Raw genomic sequence first — 21,071 nt, forward strand, 5'->3', positions numbered from 1 at the left:
TTGCACACTCTTGGCATTCTCGTGATGAGCTTCAAGAGGTAGTCACCGGAAATGGTCTTCCAACAATCTTGAAGGAGTTCCCAGAGATGCTTAGCACTTGTTGGCCCTTTTGCCTTCACTCTGCGGTCCAGCTCACCCCAAACCATCTCGATTGGGTTCAAGTCTGGTGACTGTGGAGGCCAGGTCATCTGGCGTAGCACCCCATCACTCTCCTTCTTGGTCAAATAGAACCTTGCTCTTAGGTTTTTTTTTCCTTTGCTGGTCACATGACCTTGTTGGCCTATTTAATCCTGCTCCGCCCTTCTGGCTTTGCTGGACTTCATTGTATATCTACTTTCTAGCTAGCCTGTGCTCTGTGTCTTGCTCTGTTAGTTTGCTTGGTCTACTGACCTCTATGTTCTATATATTTTGTTTGTTCGTCTGTCTGCTACTATTTCTGTTAGGAGGTGTCCCATATTCCTCCCAGTCCTTAGTACTTGTAGGGATTCCTTCCCCACATCTATAGGTCTCCGTACAGACTAGCTTAGGACTTTAGCAGGTCTGATCGCAGGATCAGGTTCCCTGTTACATCGTAGGGATTAAGCTGAGTTCTATCGTAGGGACAGATCTCCTCTCTTTCCTTAGCTCTGGTAGCAGAACATAACAGTAAGTCCAGCCAGCAAATTCTCTAAGGAAAGATTTTTCTGTTCCATCATGGTGTCGGTTCAGGATTTGGTTCATCGCCTGCAGGGACTCTCTCTGGAGGTGGCCGAGCTCCGTCAGCACGTGAGTAACTGTCCTGGAGCACATTTCTTGGAGCCTAAGGTATGTTTGCCGGATTTATTTTTTGGTGAACACCGAGAATTTTTTTCAGTCAAAAATGCTTGCTTATTGTATTTTCGTTTGAGACCTAAGTCCTCTGGGGATGAATCCCAGCGTGTAGGGTTCATAATGTCACTTTTGCGCAAAGAGCCTCAGGAGTGGGCCTTTTCTTTGCAACCTAGTGATACATGCTTCAGATCAGTGGATAGTTTTTTTTTCTGCTTTGGGACTATTATATGATGATCCTGACCGTGTCGCATCAGCTGAGACTGAGTTGAGACGTTTAAAACAAGGATCAGGTAATGTGGAAAAATATTGTACTCATTTCCGTCGTTGGTCTACTCAAACAGGGTGGAATGATTCTGCTCTGAAAAGTCTATTTCTTGCTGGGCTCAGTGAAAGGGTTAAAGACCTGCTAATTGCTTATCCTACACCTGAAGATTTGCAACAGGCTATGCAATTAGCTATACGGGTGGATAGAAGACTGCGTGCAAGGGTTAATGAGAGCAAATCCTCTGCTATGTCAGTTTCTGGTTATGAGAATGTGTGTACTAACAGTGGTGAACCGATGGAGATTGGATCGGTGGCACCTCGCTCTCAAGAAAAAGACCGTCGATTTTTTGAAGGCTTGTGTTTCTATTGCGGAAAATCTGGTCATTTGATTAAAGGCTGTGAGCTTCGTATGAAGAAAGAAAAAAAAATGGTCAGTCACGCCCGTATTGCCTGTTTAAATTCCAAGGGTGTATTTTTAGCTGCTTCCACGATTGCTCAGGAAAAATTAATGGAATTTCGGGTGTTTGTCGATTGTGGGTCTACTCTGAATGTTATTGATGGGGGATTCGTGGAAAGACTCAATTTAAAACCTAAACCTTTATCATCCCCCATTGCTGTGGTTTCTGTGGATGGTTCCCCTTTGAAGAATATTACTCTCAAGGTCTGTGAATTTCCTCTCACTATTAATGGTGTTCACCATGAGAAATTGGATTTGGTAGTGTTGAATAACTTGCCTTCTCCAGTAATATTGGGATTGCCCTGGTTAAAATTTCACAATCCTGTACTGGATTGGTCTACCAGTGAAATTAAATCCTGGAGCCATAAATGTTATGACAAGTGTTGTAATGGGCATATTGCAGCTTTGGATAGGGGAGAATTGCCTGTTCCTATTCAGGATTTTTGGAGAGTTTTTTCTGAGAAGGAATCGCAGGTTTTGCCTCCCCATAGAGACTATGATTGTTCTATTGAATTTGTCCCTGGAGCGACTCTTCCTAAAAGTCGTTTATTTAACCTTACTATTCCTGAGAGGAAGGCTTTGGAGGAATACATACAGACAAGTTTGGCCGCCGGTCACATTAGGCCCTCTAAGTCTCCTGTGGCGGTTGGATTTTTTTTTGTAAAAAAAAAGGACGGCGGTTTACGTCCTTGTCTGGATTTTCGTGAGATTAACAAAATTACTGTACGCAATCCCTACCCACTGCCATTGATTCCTGATCTGTTTAACCAGTTAATGGGGGCCAAGTGGTTCTCTAAAATTGACCTTAAGGGGGCATACAATCTGTTGCGCATGAAGGAGGGTGACGAATGGAAGACTGCTTTTAACACTCCTGTGGGTCATTTTGAGAATCTGGTTATGCCTTTTGGTCTTACTAATGCTCCTGCATTTTTTCAGAATCTGATTAATGACATCCTGAGACCTTTGATCGGCAAAAATGTGGTTGTGTATTTGGATGACATTTTGATTTATTCGCCGGATCTGGAGTCTCATTGGCGGAGCGTGCGTGAGGTATTACAGTTATTAATGGACAATTCGCTTTTTGCTAAGCTGGAGAAATGTGAGTTCGCTGTACAGAGAATTAGTTTTTTGGGCTACATTATCTCCAGCAAAGGTTTTGAGATGGATCCGGTTAAGGTTCAGGCTGTGCAGGAATGGCCTAGGCCTATTGGTTTGAAATCGATACAGAGGTTTTTGGGTTTCGCCAATTACTATAGAAAATTCATAAAAAATTTTTCTAGTATTGTCAAACCTCTGACTGATCTCACCAGGAAAGGTGCTGATGCGGTTCAGTGGTCTTCTGAGGCCATTGAAGCTTTTGTGTATCTCAAGGAGAGGTTCACCACTGCTCCCATCCTTATGTAGCCTGATGTTACTAGGCCGTTTTTGGTTGAGGTTGATGCTTCCTCTGTGGGGGTTGGCGCAGTATTGTCTCAGGATAACGGGGATGGATTACATCCCTGTGCCTTTTTTTCAAAAAAATTTTCGGAGACTGAACTGAATTACGATATTGGTAATCGGGAATTATTGGCTATTAAACTCGCATTTGAACACTGGCGCCACTTCTTGGAAGGTGCGGAATTTCCCGTTCAGGTTCTTACGGATCATAAAAATCTGATATATCTTGATGCTGCCAAGCGCCTGAATGCCCGTCAGGCTAGGTGGGCACTGTTTTTCTCGCGGTTTAATTTCTCCGTTACTTACATCCCTGGTACTAAGAATGTTAAGGCGGATGCCTTGTCTCGCAGTTTTTCTCCCATAGTCGGTGCTGAGAAAGAGGAGAACATTTTACAAGAAGGTGTTGTGATAGCTGCTTTGGACTCCGTTTTGGAAAATGAGATTCTTAAAGCACAGGAGAATGCCCCTTCTAACACTCCTCATGGGAGGTTGTTTGTGCCTGGGACCTTTAGGAGAGATTTGTTTGTTGAGTGTCACGAATCTCGGTTGGCAGGTCATCCCGGAATCTCTAGAGACCAAGAGACTGGTGGGTCGCAGTTTTTGGTGGCCTGGATGGCAGAAGGAAGTCATTAAGTGGGTGCGTCAATGTACTATATGTGCTAGATCTAAGTCCTCACATACTCCTGCTGCGGGGTTGCTTTGTCCTTTGGAGGTTCCCAGTGCTCCTTGGACACATTTGGCTATGGACTTTATAACTGACCTTCCCCCCTCTGAGGGTTTTACTGTCATCTGGGTGGTCGTGGACCGTTTTAGCAAGATGTGTCACTTGGTTCCTTTCGTCAAACTGCCCTGCGCTAAAACTCTCGCTAAGGCCTTTGTCAAGGAAATTGTCAGACTTCATGGCGTTCCTACTGACATTGTTTCTGATAGGGGTCCTCAGTTCGTGGCTCGTTTTTGGCGTGCCTTTTGTGATAGGTTGGGAGTTCATTTGTCGTTCTCGTCCGGATATCATCCTGAATCTAATGGCCAGACAGAAAGGAAAAACCAGGATGTTGAGCAGTTCTTGCGTTGTTTTGTGGCAGACAATCAAGAGGGGTGGTCTGAGTTTCTGCCACTTGCTGAATTTGCTCTGAACAATCATACATCTTCTTCTGCTGGTTGTTCGCCTTTTTTTTGTTGTTCTGGGAGACATCCGTCGTTTGGGTCCTTCTCCAAGTTGGGATCTGCCGTGCCTGAGGAGGAGAATTTTTCCGGTGATTTGGAGAGAGTTTGGACGGATGTGCGTGGTAATCTTCAGGAGGCCAACAGAAAATCTAAAGACTACTTTGATAGGAAACGACAGGAGGTTTTGTTCGCTGTTGGTGACATGGTTTGGTTGTCCTCTAGGAATCTGCGGTTGAGGATTCCTTCAAAGAAATTGGATCCCAAGTTTGTAGGGCCCTTTAAGGTGCTTCAGGTTGTCAACCAATCTGCTGTTAGGTTGGAGGTTCCTACCTCCTGGAGAATTAATCCGGTATTTCATGTCTCTCTGTTGAAAAAAGCTGTTGTATCGGATTGTGACGCCTCTGCCTCTGTTCCTCCGGTGGTGGAGGACGGGGAATATGAAATTTCTCGCATCCTTAACTCTAGACGGTATAGAGGTAGTTTGCAGTATCTTGTGGCCTGGAAAGGTTTCGGTCCAGAGGATAACTCTTGGGTGAGGTCGGATGATGTTTCCGCGTCCAGACTTATCAGAGCGTTTCACAGGAGATTTCCTGATAAGCCTGGTCCTAGGGGATCCGGAGGATCCTCTTAGAAGGGGGGGTACTGTTAGAACCTTGCTCTTAGGTTTTTTTTTCCTTTGCTGGTCACATGACCTTGTTGGCCTATTTAATCCTGCTCCGCCTTTCTGGCTTTGCTGGACTTCATTGTATATCTACTTTCTAGCTAGCCTGTGCTCTGTGTCTTGCTCTGTTAGTTTGCTTGGTCTACTGACCTCTATGTTCTATATATTTTGTTTGTTCGTCTGTCTGCTACCATTTCTGTTAGGAGGTGTCCCATATTCCTCCCAGTCCTTAGTACTTGTAGGGATTCCTTCCCCACATCTATAGGTCTCCGTACAGACTAGCTTAGGACTTTAGCAGGTCTGATCGCAGGATCAGGTTCCTTGTTACATCGTAGGGATTAAGCTGAGTTCTATCGTAGGGACAGATCTCCTCTCTTTCCTTAGCTCTGGTAGCAGAACATAACAATAGCCCTTACACAGCCTGGAGGTGCGTTTGGGGTCATTGTCCTGTTGTAAAATAAATGATGGTCCAACTAAACGCAAACCGGATGGAATAGCATGCCGCTGCAAGATGCTGTGGTAGCCATGCTGGTTCAGTATGCCTTCAATTTTGAATAAATCCCCAACAGTGTCACCAGCAAAGCACCCCCACACCATCACACCTCCTCCTCCATGCTTCACGGTGGGAACCAGGCATGTGGAACCAAAGATCTCAAATTTGGACTCATCAGACCAAGGCACAGATTTCCACTGGTCTAAGGTCCATTCCTTGTGTTCTTTAGCCCAAACAAGTCTCTTCTGCTTGTTGCCTGTCCTTATCAGTGGTTTCCTAGCAGCTATTTTACCATGAAGGCCTGCTGCACAAAGTCTCCTCTTAACAGTTGTTGTAGAGATGTGTCTGTTGCAAGAACTCTGTGTGGCATTGACCTGGTCTCTAATCTGAGCTGCTGTTAACCTGCAATTTCTGAGGCTGGTGACTCGGATAAACTTATCCTCAGAAGCAGAGGTGACTCTTGGTCTTCCTTTCCTGGGGTGGTCCTCATGTGAGCCAGTTTCTTTGTAGCGCTTGATGGTTTTTGCAACTGCACTTGGGGACACTTTCAAAGTTTGCCCAATTTTTCAGACTGACTGACCTTCATTTCTTAAAGTAATGATGGCCACTCGTTTTTCTTTACTTAGCTGCTTTTTTCTTGCCATAATACAAATTCTAACAGTCTATTCAGTAGGACTATCAGCTGTGTATCCACCAGACTTCTGCACAACACAACTGATGGTCCCAACCCCATTTATAAGGCAAGAAATCCCACTTATTAAACCTGACAGGGCAAATCCTGTGAAGTGAAAACCATTTCCGGTGACTACCTCTGGAAGCTCATCAAGAGAATGCCAAGAGTGTGCAAAGCAGTCATCAAAGCAAAAGGTGGCTACTTTGAAGAACCTAGAATATAAGACATATTTTCAGTTGTTTCACACTCTTTTGTTAAGTATATAATTCCACATGTGTTAATTCATAGTTTTGATGCCTTCAGTGTGAATGTACAATTTTCAAAGTCATGAAAATACAGAAAAATCTTTAAATGAGAAGGTGTGTCCACTGGTCTGTACTGTCTGCAGTCACTAAGACACTAAGTAATCACTAATATTCCAAGTAATCACTGGGACACAATGCAATCTCTGCTGCACCAAATAATCATTAATATATCAATCACCGTAACAACAAGCAATCAGTAATATTCCATGACCCTGCGCAATCACCAGGTCACTGCGCAATCACTGGGACACTGCTCAATCTGCGCAATCACCGGAACACTGCGCAATCACCAGGACACTGCGCAATCACCGGAACACTGCGCAATCACCGGGACACTGCGCAATCACCGGGACACTGCGCAATCACCAGGACACTGCGCAATCACCAGGACACTGCGCAATCACCAGGACACTGCACAATCACCAGGACACTGCACAATCACCAGGACACTGCGCAATCACCGGGACACTGCGCAATCACCGGGACACTGAGCAATCACCGGGACACTGCGCAATCACCAGGACACTGCGCAATCACCAGGACACTGCACAATCACCAGGACACTGCACAATCACCAGGACACTGCACAATCACCAGGACACTGCACAATCACCAGGACACTGCACAATCACCAGGACACTGCACAATCACCAGGACACTGCGCAATCACCGGAGCACTACGCAATCACCAGGACACTGCGCACTCACCGCAAGATTGCGCAATCACCGGAACACTGCGCAATCACCGGGACACTGCGCAATCACCGGAACACTGCGCAATCACCGGGACACTGCGCAATCACCGGGACACTGCGCAATCACCGGGACACTGCGCAATCACCGGGACACTGCGCAATCACCGGGACACTGCGCAATCACCGGGACACTGCGCAATCACCAGGACACTGCGCAATCACCAGGACACTGCGCAATCACCAGGACACTGCGCAATCACCAGGACACTGCGCAATCACCAGGACACTGCGCAATCACCAGGACACTGCGCAATCACCAGGACACTGCGCAATCACCAGGACACTGCGCAATCACAGGAACACTGCGCAATCACAGGAACACTGCGCAATCACCGGGACACTGCACAATCACCAGGACACTGCACAATCACCAGGACACTGCACAATCACCAGGACACTGCACAATCACCAGGACACTGCGCAATCACCGGAGCACTACGCAATCACCAGGACACTGCGCACTCACCGCAAGATTGCGCAATCACCGGAACACTGCGCAATCACCAGGACACTGCGCAATCACCGGAACACTGCGCAATCACCGGGACACTGCGCAATCACCGGGACACTGCGCAATCACCAGGACACTGCACAATCACCAGGACACTGCACAATCACCGGAACACTGCGCAATCACCGGGACACTGCGCAATCACCGGGACACTGCGCAATCACCGGGACACTGAGCAATCACCGGGACACTGAGCAATCACCGGGACACTGAGCAATCACCGGGACACTGAGCAATCACCAGGACACTGAGCAATCACCGGAACACTGCGCAATCACCGGAACACTGCGCAATCATCAGGACACTGCGCAATCACCGGAACACTGCGCAATCACCGGAACACTGCGCAATCACCAGGACACTGCGCAATCACAGGAACACTGCGCAATCACAGGAACACTGCGCAATCACAGGAACACTGCGCAATCACCAGGACACTGCGCAATCACCAGGACACTGTGCAATCACCGGAACACTGCGCAATCACCAGGACACTGAGCAATCACCAGGACACTGCGCAATCACCAGGACACTGCGCAATCACCGGGACACTGCGCAATCACCGGGACACTGTGCAATCATCGGGACACTGCGCAATCACCAGGACACTGCGCAATCACCAGGACACTGCGCAATCACCAGGACACTGCGCAATCACCAGGACACTGCGCAATCACAGGAACACTGCTCAATCACCGGAACACTGCGCAATCACCAGGACACTGTGCAATCACCAGGACACTGTGCAATCACCGGAACACTGTGCAATCACCAGGACACTGCGCAATCACCAGGACACTGCGCAATCACCAGGACACTGCGCAATCACCAGGACACTGTGCAATCACCGGAACACTGTGCAATCACCAGGACACTGAGCAATCACCAGGACACTGCGCAATCACCAGGACACTGCGCAATCACCGGGACACTGCGCAATCACCGGGACACTGTGCAATCATCGGGACACTGCGCAATCACCAGGACACTGCGCAATCACCAGGACACTGCGCAATCACCAGGACACTGCGCAATCACCAGGACACTGCGCAATCACAGGAACACTGCTCAATCACCGGAACACTGCGCAATCACCAGGACACTGTGCAATCACCAGGACACTGTGCAATCACCGGAACACTGTGCAATCACCAGGACACTGCGCAATCACCAGGACACTGCGCAATCACCAGGACACTGCGCAATCACCAGGACACTGCGCAATCACCAGGACACTGCGCAATCACCAGGACACTGCGCAATCACAGGAACACTGCTCAATCACCAGGACACTGTGCAATCACCGGAACACTGCGCAATCACCAGGACACTGCGCAATCACCAGGACACTGCGCAATCATAGGAACACTGCTCAATCACCAGGACACTGCGCAATCACCGGAAAACTGCGCAATCACCAGGACACTGCGCAATCACCGGAACACTGCGCAATCACCAGGACACTGCGCAATCATCAAGACACTGTGCAATCACCAGGACACTGCGCAATCACCGGAACACTGCGCAATCACCAGGACACTGAGCAATCACCAGGACACTGTGCAATCACCAGGACACTGCGCAATCATCAGGACACTGCGCAATCACCGGAACACTGCGCAATCACCAGGACACTGCGCAATCACCAGGACACTGCGCAATCATCAAGACACTGTGCAATCACCAGGACACTGCGCAATCACCAGGACACTGCGCAATCACCGGAACACTGCGCAATCACCAGGACACTGTGCAATCACCAGGACACTGTGCAATCACCAGGACACTGCACAATCACCAGGACACTGCACAATCACCAGGACACTGTGCAATCACCAGGACACTGTGCAATCACCAGGACACTGCACAATCACCAGGACACTGCGCAATCACCAGGACACTGCGCAATCACCGGAACACTGCGCAATCACCAGGACACTGCGCAATCACCAGGACACTGCGCAATCACCAGGACACTGCGCAATCCCCGGAAAACTGCGCAATCACCAGGACACTGTGCAATCACTGAGACTCTATGCAGTCAAGGAAACACCATACATTTCCCGGGGAGCCAAGCAATCCAGCACATGGTAAATATAGGAATGGTACTCATTTCTATCTACTGTAGTATCTTGTTCTAATTGTAAAATGGTGTTGAAAGGTAAATCGATGTTTTAAGCAAACGAAAACCACGTAACTTATAATGGCAAAAGCCAAACATTTGGGGGATAGCTGTGTTGTGCGCTTACCTTCGTGAGGTGCAGCTTTCCCCCCGAGCTCCGTGTACATATTAGAAGATGTTTGGAGAACAGGAAACACTGGCGCTCTCCTTCTTTCCGCAGAGATAAGGATCCAAGCCGCCCTCGTGTCATCCTACTTTTCTCTGACATTGGCACTTGAATCAGGCAACCTACAGTTTTAAGATGACTTATTATTTCCCAGTGTCATCTTAAAGTCTACAGAAAGTCTAGTTTAACAACGCACATGTTTCTAGCAGAAAAAAGTCTCTAATAAATAAATAAAATAATAATTGTTATTTATATAGCGCCAACATATTCTGCAGCACTTTACAATTAAGTAGGGAGAATGCATAGAATGTATGTTATAAATTATGATGAATATTTAGATGGTTTGTTATGCTTAGACCAATGATGGTCACCTGGTGCCCTACAGAAGCCCTGCTTGTGCCACTAGTATCCTATTCTGCAGACTACTTTAGATGAGACATTAAATAAAACCAGCAGGTGGCAGCATCACACAGCAAAGCTTCTATGCAAGATAGCGATATGTGGTTTCTTATGGGGTTGCTGCCCTGTTAAAGAATATAGCACTAGTGCCTGAGCCCAGGTGCCTTAAATATCTTGGATCTCCACTTGTAAGAAGTGAAGATGTCTTTTCACATCAATAACTGAATTTATGGACAGAGTCATTGATTACCTGTGAAGTCCAGACTGGCTCTGGCTGTTCCTTCACCAGTAACAACTTTACTTCAAACTAAGATTTATCTATGAAAAAATTTTCTTACCTGGTCACGGAAATATCCTAGTTAACGTCATTCAGCCGTGACATCGCAAAGAAGCAAAAACCCAACAAACAACATAGTAGTAACCCACGGGTCACGGCCGGTGACCGATATATCATACCTTGACGTACAAAGGTCTGACTGGTGTCCAGCAATATTTCACAGCCCTCAACAATCATCCTCTCAATTGCCAAATTCTTTCGGATATTTTCTGTTTCGCTGACTTCATCGTGCATTATCCTGGAGAAGAGACGCATACATATCTGTACCGGGCGCTTGCTTTTATTTTATATGTATGACACATGTCTACAAAGCGGAATTATAGTATTAGGAGACGGGCCTCACCTTGACAGCTCTTCTAGTTTGGACTTGGCGTACTCCAGACTGTTTCGCTCCACATGCTCATGTGGTGTATGAGCCAGTAATTCGTGTAATGTGAGGATGTAACGAGGGATCTGCAGAGAAGAAAATAATTTGATAATTAATGCATTTCTATTTAATCTACGCCTTTAAACTTTCCCCAATTAAAGGGAAACTCTGATTTAAATGCTGTAATTATTCATTACAATATGCTTAATCTACTGCTAAGAAATGCTGGTGACACATCCATATTGGGCTTTTTGTACATATAAATATAATGAAGACCTATTAGCATCCAAACAATGCTTGACTAGGCTCTCAGTAGCAAATAGGGGACGGTTAAATTATATTTTATTATATAGAAAGTCAAACAGACTTCAGAAATTAAAATTTTACATTGGAAACTGCAAAATAGTGGAGATGGAATAGATGTAACTTTGTTATCTGGCCACCAGATGTCAGTCTCACAATAGCCTTCTATCATCTCAATACATATAATTAGCAGATATACCCTATACAAGATCCATGCAGCAAATCCATGAAAATATTATTTCTAGAAATGGTGAAACATAACTGCTATCAGATTGATTCTAGGGTCTCAAATAAAAATGTAATTATTAATAGCATGCTTTGCTGGTGGAATTATATATAAGTTGTTGGAAAGCAGCCACACCATATCTACTGGACCTAGGAGATCAATCACTAACATGGAAAATCACATTCAGCCCATACTCCTGCATATATACCCAACAGTCCAGAGACACTGGAAATAACTGGAAATATTTTCAATACTTATGCACTAAATCAACTATTAATATATTTGTGATGTAATATTCTTAATTTCACTAATCATGTCAGGGAACGTAATGCTATTCTTTATGGCTAACGCTAATGCTCCTTATATGCCAGTAAAACTGTCTCCCATAGCATTGCACGGATTTTAAATTGCTCCCATAAGTAGTAAATTGTACCCGCCTGCCCCTGCTGCACATTAGGCTCCTGGTAGAGTAAGTTCACAAGTACCAATTGTGGTGCCAGACAAAGTACAGAAGGTGCAAAATTCCCAGCCGATGATGTGGTTTTACAGATGAGTTTCTTTAAAGATACAGTGCCAAGAAATAGTAGCAAACAAATCCGAGGGTTTACTGCACAACCTACAGAGGAATTAGGCACCTTGGGCAACCAAAGCCATTGAGATCAGACCTGCCTCTTGTGCCTGACCGACAGGTCACTCCCCTGACCCACAACTCTCACAAGCGATGTCGGTGCCTGGGGCAGCGCATGCTCACATCGACAGGCTGGGTCTAGCAACGTCATGAGGACATTACTGCGCATGTACAGAACCGGTCAGCGATGAGGCCTGTGAGAGAACTCAGTCAGGCAAAGCAAGTCACTGAAGCAAGATTGAAGAAGACAACTTGGCACTTAATCTGCAAAACTAGAATTAGAATTATTAGGAAGCAATCCAAAAATATGCACGACGTTTCCATTAGAACCTCTGACCTTCCTCGGATATACGGATTGCACTGGAGATGAAGGAGAATGTGAGTAGCACTGTGGAAAAGCGGTGAGAGTGCGATCACTGTACCTCCAGTGCAATCTGCATATCTCCAGTGCGATTTAGGTATCCCCAGTGCGAACCACGTATCTCCAGTGCGATCCGTGTATCTCCAATGCAATTCGGGTGTCTCCAGTGTGATTTGGGTATCTCCAGTGCAATCCGTGTATCTCCAGTGCAATTCGGGTATCTCCAGTGCGATCTGCGATTTCTTCCAGTGCGATCTGCGTGTCTCCAGTGTGATCCGCATATCTCCAGTGCGATCCGCGTGTCTGAGGAAAGTCAGAGGTTCTGATGGAAACGTCGTCAATATTTTTGGTTTGCTTCCTAATAAATCTAATTCTACTTTTGCAGACTGAGTGCCAAGTTCTCTTCTTCATATTGTACAGGTCAGGACCCTCATTGTTCATCACTCCTCTTCTGGAGTGCCTTTTTCTGCACCTTTGGACTACTGATACAAGACTGGCCTGTCAGTCAGACACAGGAGGCAGGCAGAGAATAAAGAGGGTGGGCTGGAGAGCTGAAGGTGCATGGTCCCACTTGTGTTGCTCGTCTGCGTACAATTTCAACGATGGATTTCTCAGAACAAAGTATGGATTTAATCAGCATGAAAGTGGTTGGTTATTTGGTAGGTGTCCGGCTTTTGAGACAATCAACATCATCACATCGTTGTCACAAAAGACTTGGGACATATCTGTGGGAAATGCCATAAATATCTGATTGATGTGAACACTGTCGAAACCTCTGGGAGGCGCATCTATCAGCCATGTATGATGTATCTTATAGCTATACCACACTGTCTCAGGGGCAGTTGTGGCCGGTCTTGCAGTTGGTCTCATTGAACACACCAGAGATACGCGAGTGCCCTTTCGTTAAGTACGATTCAAAATGTATGGAACATGCCGCAGTACCAGGAATCGGGACCTGTATGGACATGATGCTGTATGTATGTATGGAAACAATTAAGGAGTTGCATCCTCTGGCCCCTTCATTGTGATCACCGGACCCCCACTGTCCTATCCATAGAATAGCCCTTTAATGTTTAAGTTCCAGAACAAGCCCTAGCATAAATAATTAAAGGGACGCTGACATCAGGTTTTTGCTGTTCCATCTGAGCGCAGCATAAAGTAGTGACAGAAACTGAAATTTTATTGCTGGGTCACTTATCGGGCTTCTTGCTGTAGTTTTGATAAAATGCTGGTTTATCTTCTGCAGCTCTGCTAGTCTTCTCAATGATGAGTTCCTGCTATGTAGCCCTAATCATGAGCTACAGATATCCCTCACCCCCATCATTAATTGCTGGCTTTTTGGCTACGCAAACTGGTGGCAGAAAACTGTCAATCAATAGTGCCGACAGTTATACACAGTTCATGACTATTGAGGACAACAGAGCAGGAGCTCATCATTGAGAGGAGGAGCAGAGCTGCAGCAGATAAATTAGTGAATCCCAATATGTGACCCAGCACTGAAATCAAGGTTTCCGCTCCATTTTACACTGACCCCAAATTGGGAAGCGCACACTTGGTGACAGATTCTCTCTAAAAAAAACTGGGTATCAATTCTTTTCCACATTTAGAGACCTGGAACATGGGGTAGGTGAGGAAGGTTTCCAGAGTCCGCTCCTCACAGTCCGGTTTGGCCTCATATTGTTTCAGAAGTTTATCGAAGTCTCGGTTCTGCTTGCAGTGAGCCAGGATCTGCAGACTGTACTGATGGTTCCGCACAAATTCTTGGTAAATGTTTAGCATCGGCAAAAGAATGTCAAATAGATCCGCTGAAGAAAGAGACAAAATAGAGATTAACGGGGACTGAAAATCCAAGAAATGGCTGAGCCAAAAGCAGAAACCAAATCTCACCCAACACCAGTGTGGGCCAGCTGGAGATCCTCGCCTTCAGGCCCTGATAGAAGATCTGGTGCAAAAACATGATGGTTTCACTGCAAAAGAAAAAGGGGACAACATTTGGGTTTTTAATAAAAAGAGGAGGCGTCATATGTTACAAGAGAAAACTTATAGTTCACTATAAAATGATATCCACCTATTGAGAAAGATGCTGCTGACATCATCGTGAGTGATAGGAGGCTTCTTAGAGCTGGCCGCCATACGTAGCGGGCGCAGGAAGTTATTCACCAGGATATGCAATTGCTGCACATATTCGGCCTCGGCCTCCAGCATGCTGAACACCACCTGGTTCCTCTTACGCATGCTGTCTGCATGCGGAGATCTCGAGTAATCCTGGATTATGCTCTTCCACTTCCGCCGGCATAGCCATCCTCGTAGGAAACTCTGCACCTGAATACAGAATATAAAGGACTTTCTATAGTGCTCCATTGCTGGGAGAGTTTATCATCCATAAGTAGGAGAGGCATCATTTACCTTTTTGATTTTCCTGATGTCAGTGTCCTCGGTTGATGCTGAGCTTGGAGTGGACTGGATCCGCTCATTGTCCTTAAGTAATGATGCAATCTGGAAAAAGCATTTCCATGGGGATACACATTAAAAAGGACAATTTTATAAATATAAGAGATGTTTTGTATTACTTGATGGTCTACTATGATTTATTAGGAATTGATTTATTGATTAGATTGGTTAGGAAAGGTCCACACTGCGTCTGTGCACGCAGCCTACAGTATACACCTGGGGCTTACACCGTGATATTCCAAGATGGAGGCCAAAAGTGCGTTCTTTGCCCTCCGTGTGCCTGGTTTGTGTCGGCATACTGTTTGTTTAAATGTATAGGAAAGCTCAGCAGACTGCACTTTCCTATACAGAGGACACCTGCAAAGAAACATATGTATGTGGTCCCTATGGTGGACGGAGGCCTCGACTTGCATCCTGACTGTGGCTATAGCTGGGTGCCAACTTCCTGAAAGTAACCCAATGGGTGGCACAGACGCCATCTGAACCTAGTCTTAAATTCTTTATAAACTACTAGGGAAACTGTCACCAGGTTTTCCCAATATAAAACAAGCCACCACCTTTAACGCAGTCCAGCAACCTGTATATAAGCCCCTCGCCTGCACATTACAGGACTTAGCTTTGCCCCCAGCTGGGCAGAGCCAGCACAGGTCTGTACTTCACAGGGGGAGCGATATTGGCAGCGCTGTGTGAATTACATAGGACGCGTCACCCACATCAATCAAGATGGGAGGACGGCGACTGTAGAAATAGAAGAGGTGCCTAGCAAGACCACCGACATCCAGCAGACCGGACCGCGCCGTATGCTGGAATTATAAAAGGTATTTTTTTGGATATGCAGAGGGAGTTGGGGGCGAGCAAGAGGCAGTAAAGGTAGTGGCTTTAGGTACCGTAATATTGAAAAACCTGGTGACAGGTTACCTTACGTTTCTCCAATGAGGATCTGGTGAGTTTTTGATGTTGCAGCATTCCTGCACCTATTAGGTGACTGAGGTTACTTGCTTTTTTTTTCATTGTGTTTTTGTGTGCAGATCTTTTACATGTGTTTTTATTGTGTTTTTGACACTGCAGATTTCGTGTCTTTAGTATGCCATGTTTTACATAAAGCTGCTTTGTTTTTGATGCTTAATCGTTATTGTGTTTGATAAAACTTTACTGATGCAGCCACGTACGGATTACATGTGTTTTTAGTGAGTTTCCGCAGCAGAAAGGCACTAAAAAAGCATAAACGCTTTTTATTTGCAGATTTTGTAATCCAAGTCTATGGGAAAATCTGCACATAAAATTCTGCGTACCGGCAGGAGGAACTGACATGTTCCGGATTTGACACACGCACCGCGGGTCAATTTACACTGCGTTAAAAAGAAGCACAGGGGGCAGGAGATCTCTATAAATCCCATTCACATTGCTGGAACTGTAAGACGCTGTTTTTTTTGCACATCAAAAATACAAAGTACTAAAAACTCACTAAATACTCATCGTGGGCACACGGGCTAAATAGGAAATGCCTGACAGCTCACTCTTACTAGACACCTGCATATCACTTTAACACTTTTTTAACTCTGTATGATGCAATTACTTTATTATTTCTCTATGAAATGTGTCACCATATTGACAACCTGGTGTTTTAGGACTCGTCTGATAAATGTTGGTGACAGTATCCTACAGTTTGGGGCAACCAGTTACTAACAGCAGGAAAGGTAATGCACAGTTTTCATTTAATTCATCCTTTTGCAGGAGGAATAGCAGAGGAATGACAATATGCAGAGTTCTAAAATAAAGTTGCTCCAGAAATACAAATTATTCCTATACCAAGCATGTAAGTAAGGTGATAGGTCCTGTTCAAAAACAAAAAGCATTATATAATTTTAATTCACATTTTATCCTTTTTAAAATCAAAAACCCAGTAGACCATTAGGTAATTCAAATTCTAAGACCCACTGTTTTCTCTGCTGCAGATCTAGCAGTTCTCTGAATGCTGAGCCCTGTATAACCCACCCCCACTACTGATTGGCAGCTTCCTGTGTACACTGTGCATAGGCAGAAAGCATCTAATCAGTGGTGGGGGCGGAGTTATACAGAGCAGCAAGACTAGATGGCACGAGACACCTAGTCCTCTAGTGATAATCTCCTGCTGATAAAACACTGACTTTATTGTAACAACAACACAGAGCCTAAAAAGTGACATGTCACTGGAATCAGGGTCTCAACTCCTACATTAGGCTGCTCTCAGATTATATAGCAAAAACCTACAGACAGATTCCCTTTAAAGAGGTTGTCCGGTCACTGCAGACTTGTGAATCCTCACATCGCATGTACAGCACATAATGAGGATTCTAAGTTCAATGCTTACTGTAAACTCATATACTGTTAGCTCCCCCTATTGGTGGCAGAGCTCAGCATTACAACATACTACGTGATAAATCAGCAAACAATGCCAATCCTTAAAATGGAAAGACATTAACATGGACATTAACTCTGGCATACTAAAATCTGGCTGATCTTTTATTTGGGCATATTCTGAGTTTTCTCACAGTATTATGTGATCATATGCATTCTTTACAAGGTTTTCATTGGCTAATGATACACTGATTAATGATTGCATGGATTTCTGCTTTTGTTAAATTGTTGTTTTCATGGGAAATGTTTTTTCTTTTCTGAGCACTGCGTTATTAGTGAATGGAGCCCTTGAACAGCAGCATAACTCTGCTTTCTGCAGAAAACTCTTGCTATAGAATTGAATGCTTTATGAAATATATGTGCTAGAAGTGATTATAAGATTTAGACTAAGTTCACACGAGCATCTTTTAGGTCTGTCTGCTATCTGATCACATGTGGACAGCATATACACTACACATGGGCTATTTAGCACATGGTCCTCAGGTCCACATGGAATAAAATTGCAGCACGCGCTAGCTTAATCCATTTGTTACGGACCAGACTAGCTCATATAAATAATAGATAGCGCCTGTATCCAGCGCACGGGCCAGCAAAGTTTAGCACTCATCTGAACTTAGTTTTTGGGGTTTGGTTCAGGATTTGGTTGATTGAAAACTGTTGCATACTGCTCCAGTATCTCAGAGGTTAATGATAGCAATTGTTTATGAAAAGCACAAAATCTTCGTCATAAATATTCAAGTTTTTCCCATTTATATCAAATAATTCTCATTAACACATCAAAGTGTCAGCAGCTGTGACACCGACATCACATCCCAATGACACCATGTCCTCCTCCTATTTATCTCAACACAAAGGGAGCACTACATGAAAAGTGCAAAGCGCTCGGCGCACTAACACTGCAAACAATAGACCATTACAGGGAATGTGTCATCAGGAAATGACCGGTTTTCAATTTTTTGGGGGGGAGGGGGGGGACAATATGTTTTTCTTTCCATATCACAATCTGTATTCAAATAAAAAAAACAAACAAACAGAAATCTTGCAATTTTCATGATGGAGAGTGGGGATTTTTTTAGATTATTTTCAGGAAATCCACCTGTACATTCGCCACAATAAACAGATTCTGGACCTATCTTTTGTGTTCCAGCATCTCATGAGAGTGTGCAAAGGTCACTGTGAAGGTTAGAGGACCAAAGGCAGCTGTGACATCACCTATTGAGATTGGAGGATCCTTTGTTATCAATTGTGTATAGAGATATTAACTATCATTGTAATCCTGCCTCTGATGATAATGAGCCTACTGAAAATGTTTCTAGAAAGGACAGGATGTAAGCATCAAAAAAAGTCCCAGAGACCTGTGTGAAAACTGCAAGATAGATAGTGATGTAATAATATGGCCAATAGCTTTTACAAAATACATGCAACACAAAAATCTGATATAAACAATAGGACATTTTCTGACAATCGCTTCCCTTTAACCACACACTGACTGTGCACACAACAACTGGGCAAACTGCACATGCCCAGGATCTGTAAGCAAAGAAGTCAGCAGCCCTGAAAGGAAGAAGCCTGGGGACGAAGGTGAACTGCTCCAAAGATATAGGCTGGTTTCACACATCTGACCTTCACCGCCAGTATGGACTGCGATGTCTAAACCAGCTGCAGATCTCCTATCTCAATCGCTCCTTATATGCTTATGAGGCTGTTGAGTTTGGGTCAGGAGACTCGAGGCCGGTCCAGACATCACTGTCTGCTCTCGGATGGCAAAAGGTGAATGTGTTTAATCAGCCTTAGTTGCTGCAGAACATTACAGTGTTCACCTAAGAGCATACAGCAGGTGAAATAAGTATTGAACACGTCATCAATTTTCTAAGTAAATATATTTCTAAAGGTGCTGTTGACATGAAATTCTCACTAGATGTCACTAACAACCCATCCAATCCACACACACAAAGAAATCAAACCATAGATGTCCATATATTAAGTTATGTGTAATAAAGAGGAATTACACAGGGAAAAAGTATTGTAAACGCTGAAAAACAGCCCCACACCAAGATGTTCCCACCTCCAAACTTCACTGTGGGTATGGTGTTTTTGGTGTGATATGCAGTGCCTTTTGGCGTCCAAATATGGTGTATATTATGGCATCCAAACAGTTCAATTTTGGTCTCATCTGACCAGACTATATTCTCCCTGTAATTCACAGGCTTCTCTAAATGTTGTTGAGCAAACTCTAAACCCGCTTGAACATGGAGTCTAGCATGGTGAGCGTACATACAGGCCATGGAGTTTGAGCGCATTACTTATAGTTTTCCTTGAAACAATTGCACCTGCTGATTCCAGGTTTTCTGTAGCTCTCCACAGGTGGTCTTTGGCTCTTGGACAACTCTTCTGATAATTCTTTTTACTCCTCTGTATGAAATATGGGGAGCACTTGGTCATGGCCGGTTTATAGTGAAATTATGTCCTTTCCACTTCCGGATTATAGTCCCAACAGTGCTCACTGGAACCTTCAGTAGTTTAGAAATTCTTCTTTAAACAATGCCATCAGTTTGTTTTGCAACAATAAGATTGTGAGGGTCTTGAGACAGCTCACTGGTTTTACCCATCATGAGATGTTTCTTGTGTGGCATCTTGTTAATTAGACACCTTTTTATAGGCCATCAGTTGAACGAGCTGATGGCAGGTTTGCTTTCTAATTATTGATAGATTTAAGCTGGTGTCATGACTCTCCATGGCTTTTTGCACCTCTCTTTCTTCAATACTTTTTCAATGTGTCATATCTCATTATTACACATAATTTATGGACATCTATGGTTTGATTTCTTTGCCTGTGTAGATTGGATGGGTTGTTACTGACATGTGGTGAGAATTTCATGTCTATAACACCTTTAGAAATACATTTACTTTGGTGAAGTGTTCAATACTTATTTCACCAGCCGTATAACAGGGAAATACCATTTCGGTAGTTTCCTAATGAAGTACAATTATCCTGTGTTCTCCCTTTAGGTCTTACAGTGTATATCTGCTCTTAAAGAGCCATCAGCAGAATAAAGTCTGTATTCTCACCATACACTGCACATAGTTTGCCATCAGCCCATAATATACCTCTGATTTATAAGCATGCCATACTCTCTACCTAGGGTTGGGACAAGCTCTTATGGTGCACTCAGTTGGAGTTTTAGAAAGGTCCCCTCTTACCACCAATGGTCACTAAAATGGTGTTATTGGAAGGACAATTCTTCTCGTTCTGCCATTAAGCTATAAGGAATGTTGGTTACTGGTGCAGGAGGGGGATCAAATACTCAAAAACTGGAAATGCTTTACAGGAATTTCCTCACGCTTTAAAAAAGACCCCCACCTCAGATTTGAGGCGCTCGACCTCCACCTCTCCATCTTCAATCTGTTGTCTCAACTGTTTGGCAACCTTCTTCTCAGTTTCGACAATCTGCAGTAAATGTAGGTATTTTTGCATCAAACCTTCATGCTCGGTGACCAGGGTCTTGTAGCTGGAGGAGGTTCAGATAAGACAGGGACAATGAATGCATGTGAGAATACAACAGTCCGCGTTACAAAATGTAATATGGCTGTTATAAAGAACAGATGGCATCAAGGATACATTGCTCAAAAGTGGACAGATAAGAAAAATTCATCACGTTTACATGCCTTAAAGAGGTTGTCCACTACTTTTTCATTGATGACCTATCCTTAAGATAGGTCGTCAATGTCTGATTGACCAGCGTTCGACACCCCCGCCAATCAGCTGTTATAGGCGGCTGCTGGA

The 21,071-nt window shown here is 44.6% G+C and overlaps 1 protein-coding gene across 3 annotated transcripts in view; it reads right to left on the reverse strand.

Annotated features, from left to right (window-relative positions):
• The window catches only part of RASGRF1 (Ras protein specific guanine nucleotide releasing factor 1), a 90,431-nt gene that overhangs the window by 46,041 nt on the left and 23,319 nt on the right, over positions 1–21,071 (reverse strand). For 2 of the 3 annotated variants that reach the window (XM_073653524.1, XM_073653522.1), the window contains exons 3-10: positions 20,649–20,796; positions 14,846–14,935; positions 14,508–14,761; positions 14,327–14,406; positions 14,051–14,244; positions 10,898–11,007; positions 10,674–10,792; positions 9,780–9,940 (exon numbers count right to left, since the gene is read on the reverse strand). In XM_073653524.1, coding sequence (XP_073509625.1) covers positions 9,780–9,940; positions 10,674–10,792; positions 10,898–11,007; positions 14,051–14,244; positions 14,327–14,406; positions 14,508–14,761; positions 14,846–14,935; positions 20,649–20,796 — 1,156 coding nt within the window. Of the gene's footprint in view, positions 1–9,779; positions 9,941–10,673; positions 10,793–10,897; positions 11,008–14,050; positions 14,245–14,326; positions 14,407–14,507; positions 14,762–14,845; positions 14,936–20,648; positions 20,797–21,071 lie in introns of those variants that run through there. The other variant, XM_073653525.1, reaches the window with a different exon arrangement.

Source organism: Phyllobates terribilis, unplaced genomic scaffold, assembly GCF_046119375.1.
Source record: "Phyllobates terribilis strain yellow unplaced genomic scaffold, ASM4611937v1 Scaffold_11__3_contigs__length_659146591, whole genome shotgun sequence".
In the NCBI taxonomy this organism is placed as follows: domain Eukaryota; kingdom Metazoa; phylum Chordata; class Amphibia; order Anura; family Dendrobatidae; genus Phyllobates; species Phyllobates terribilis.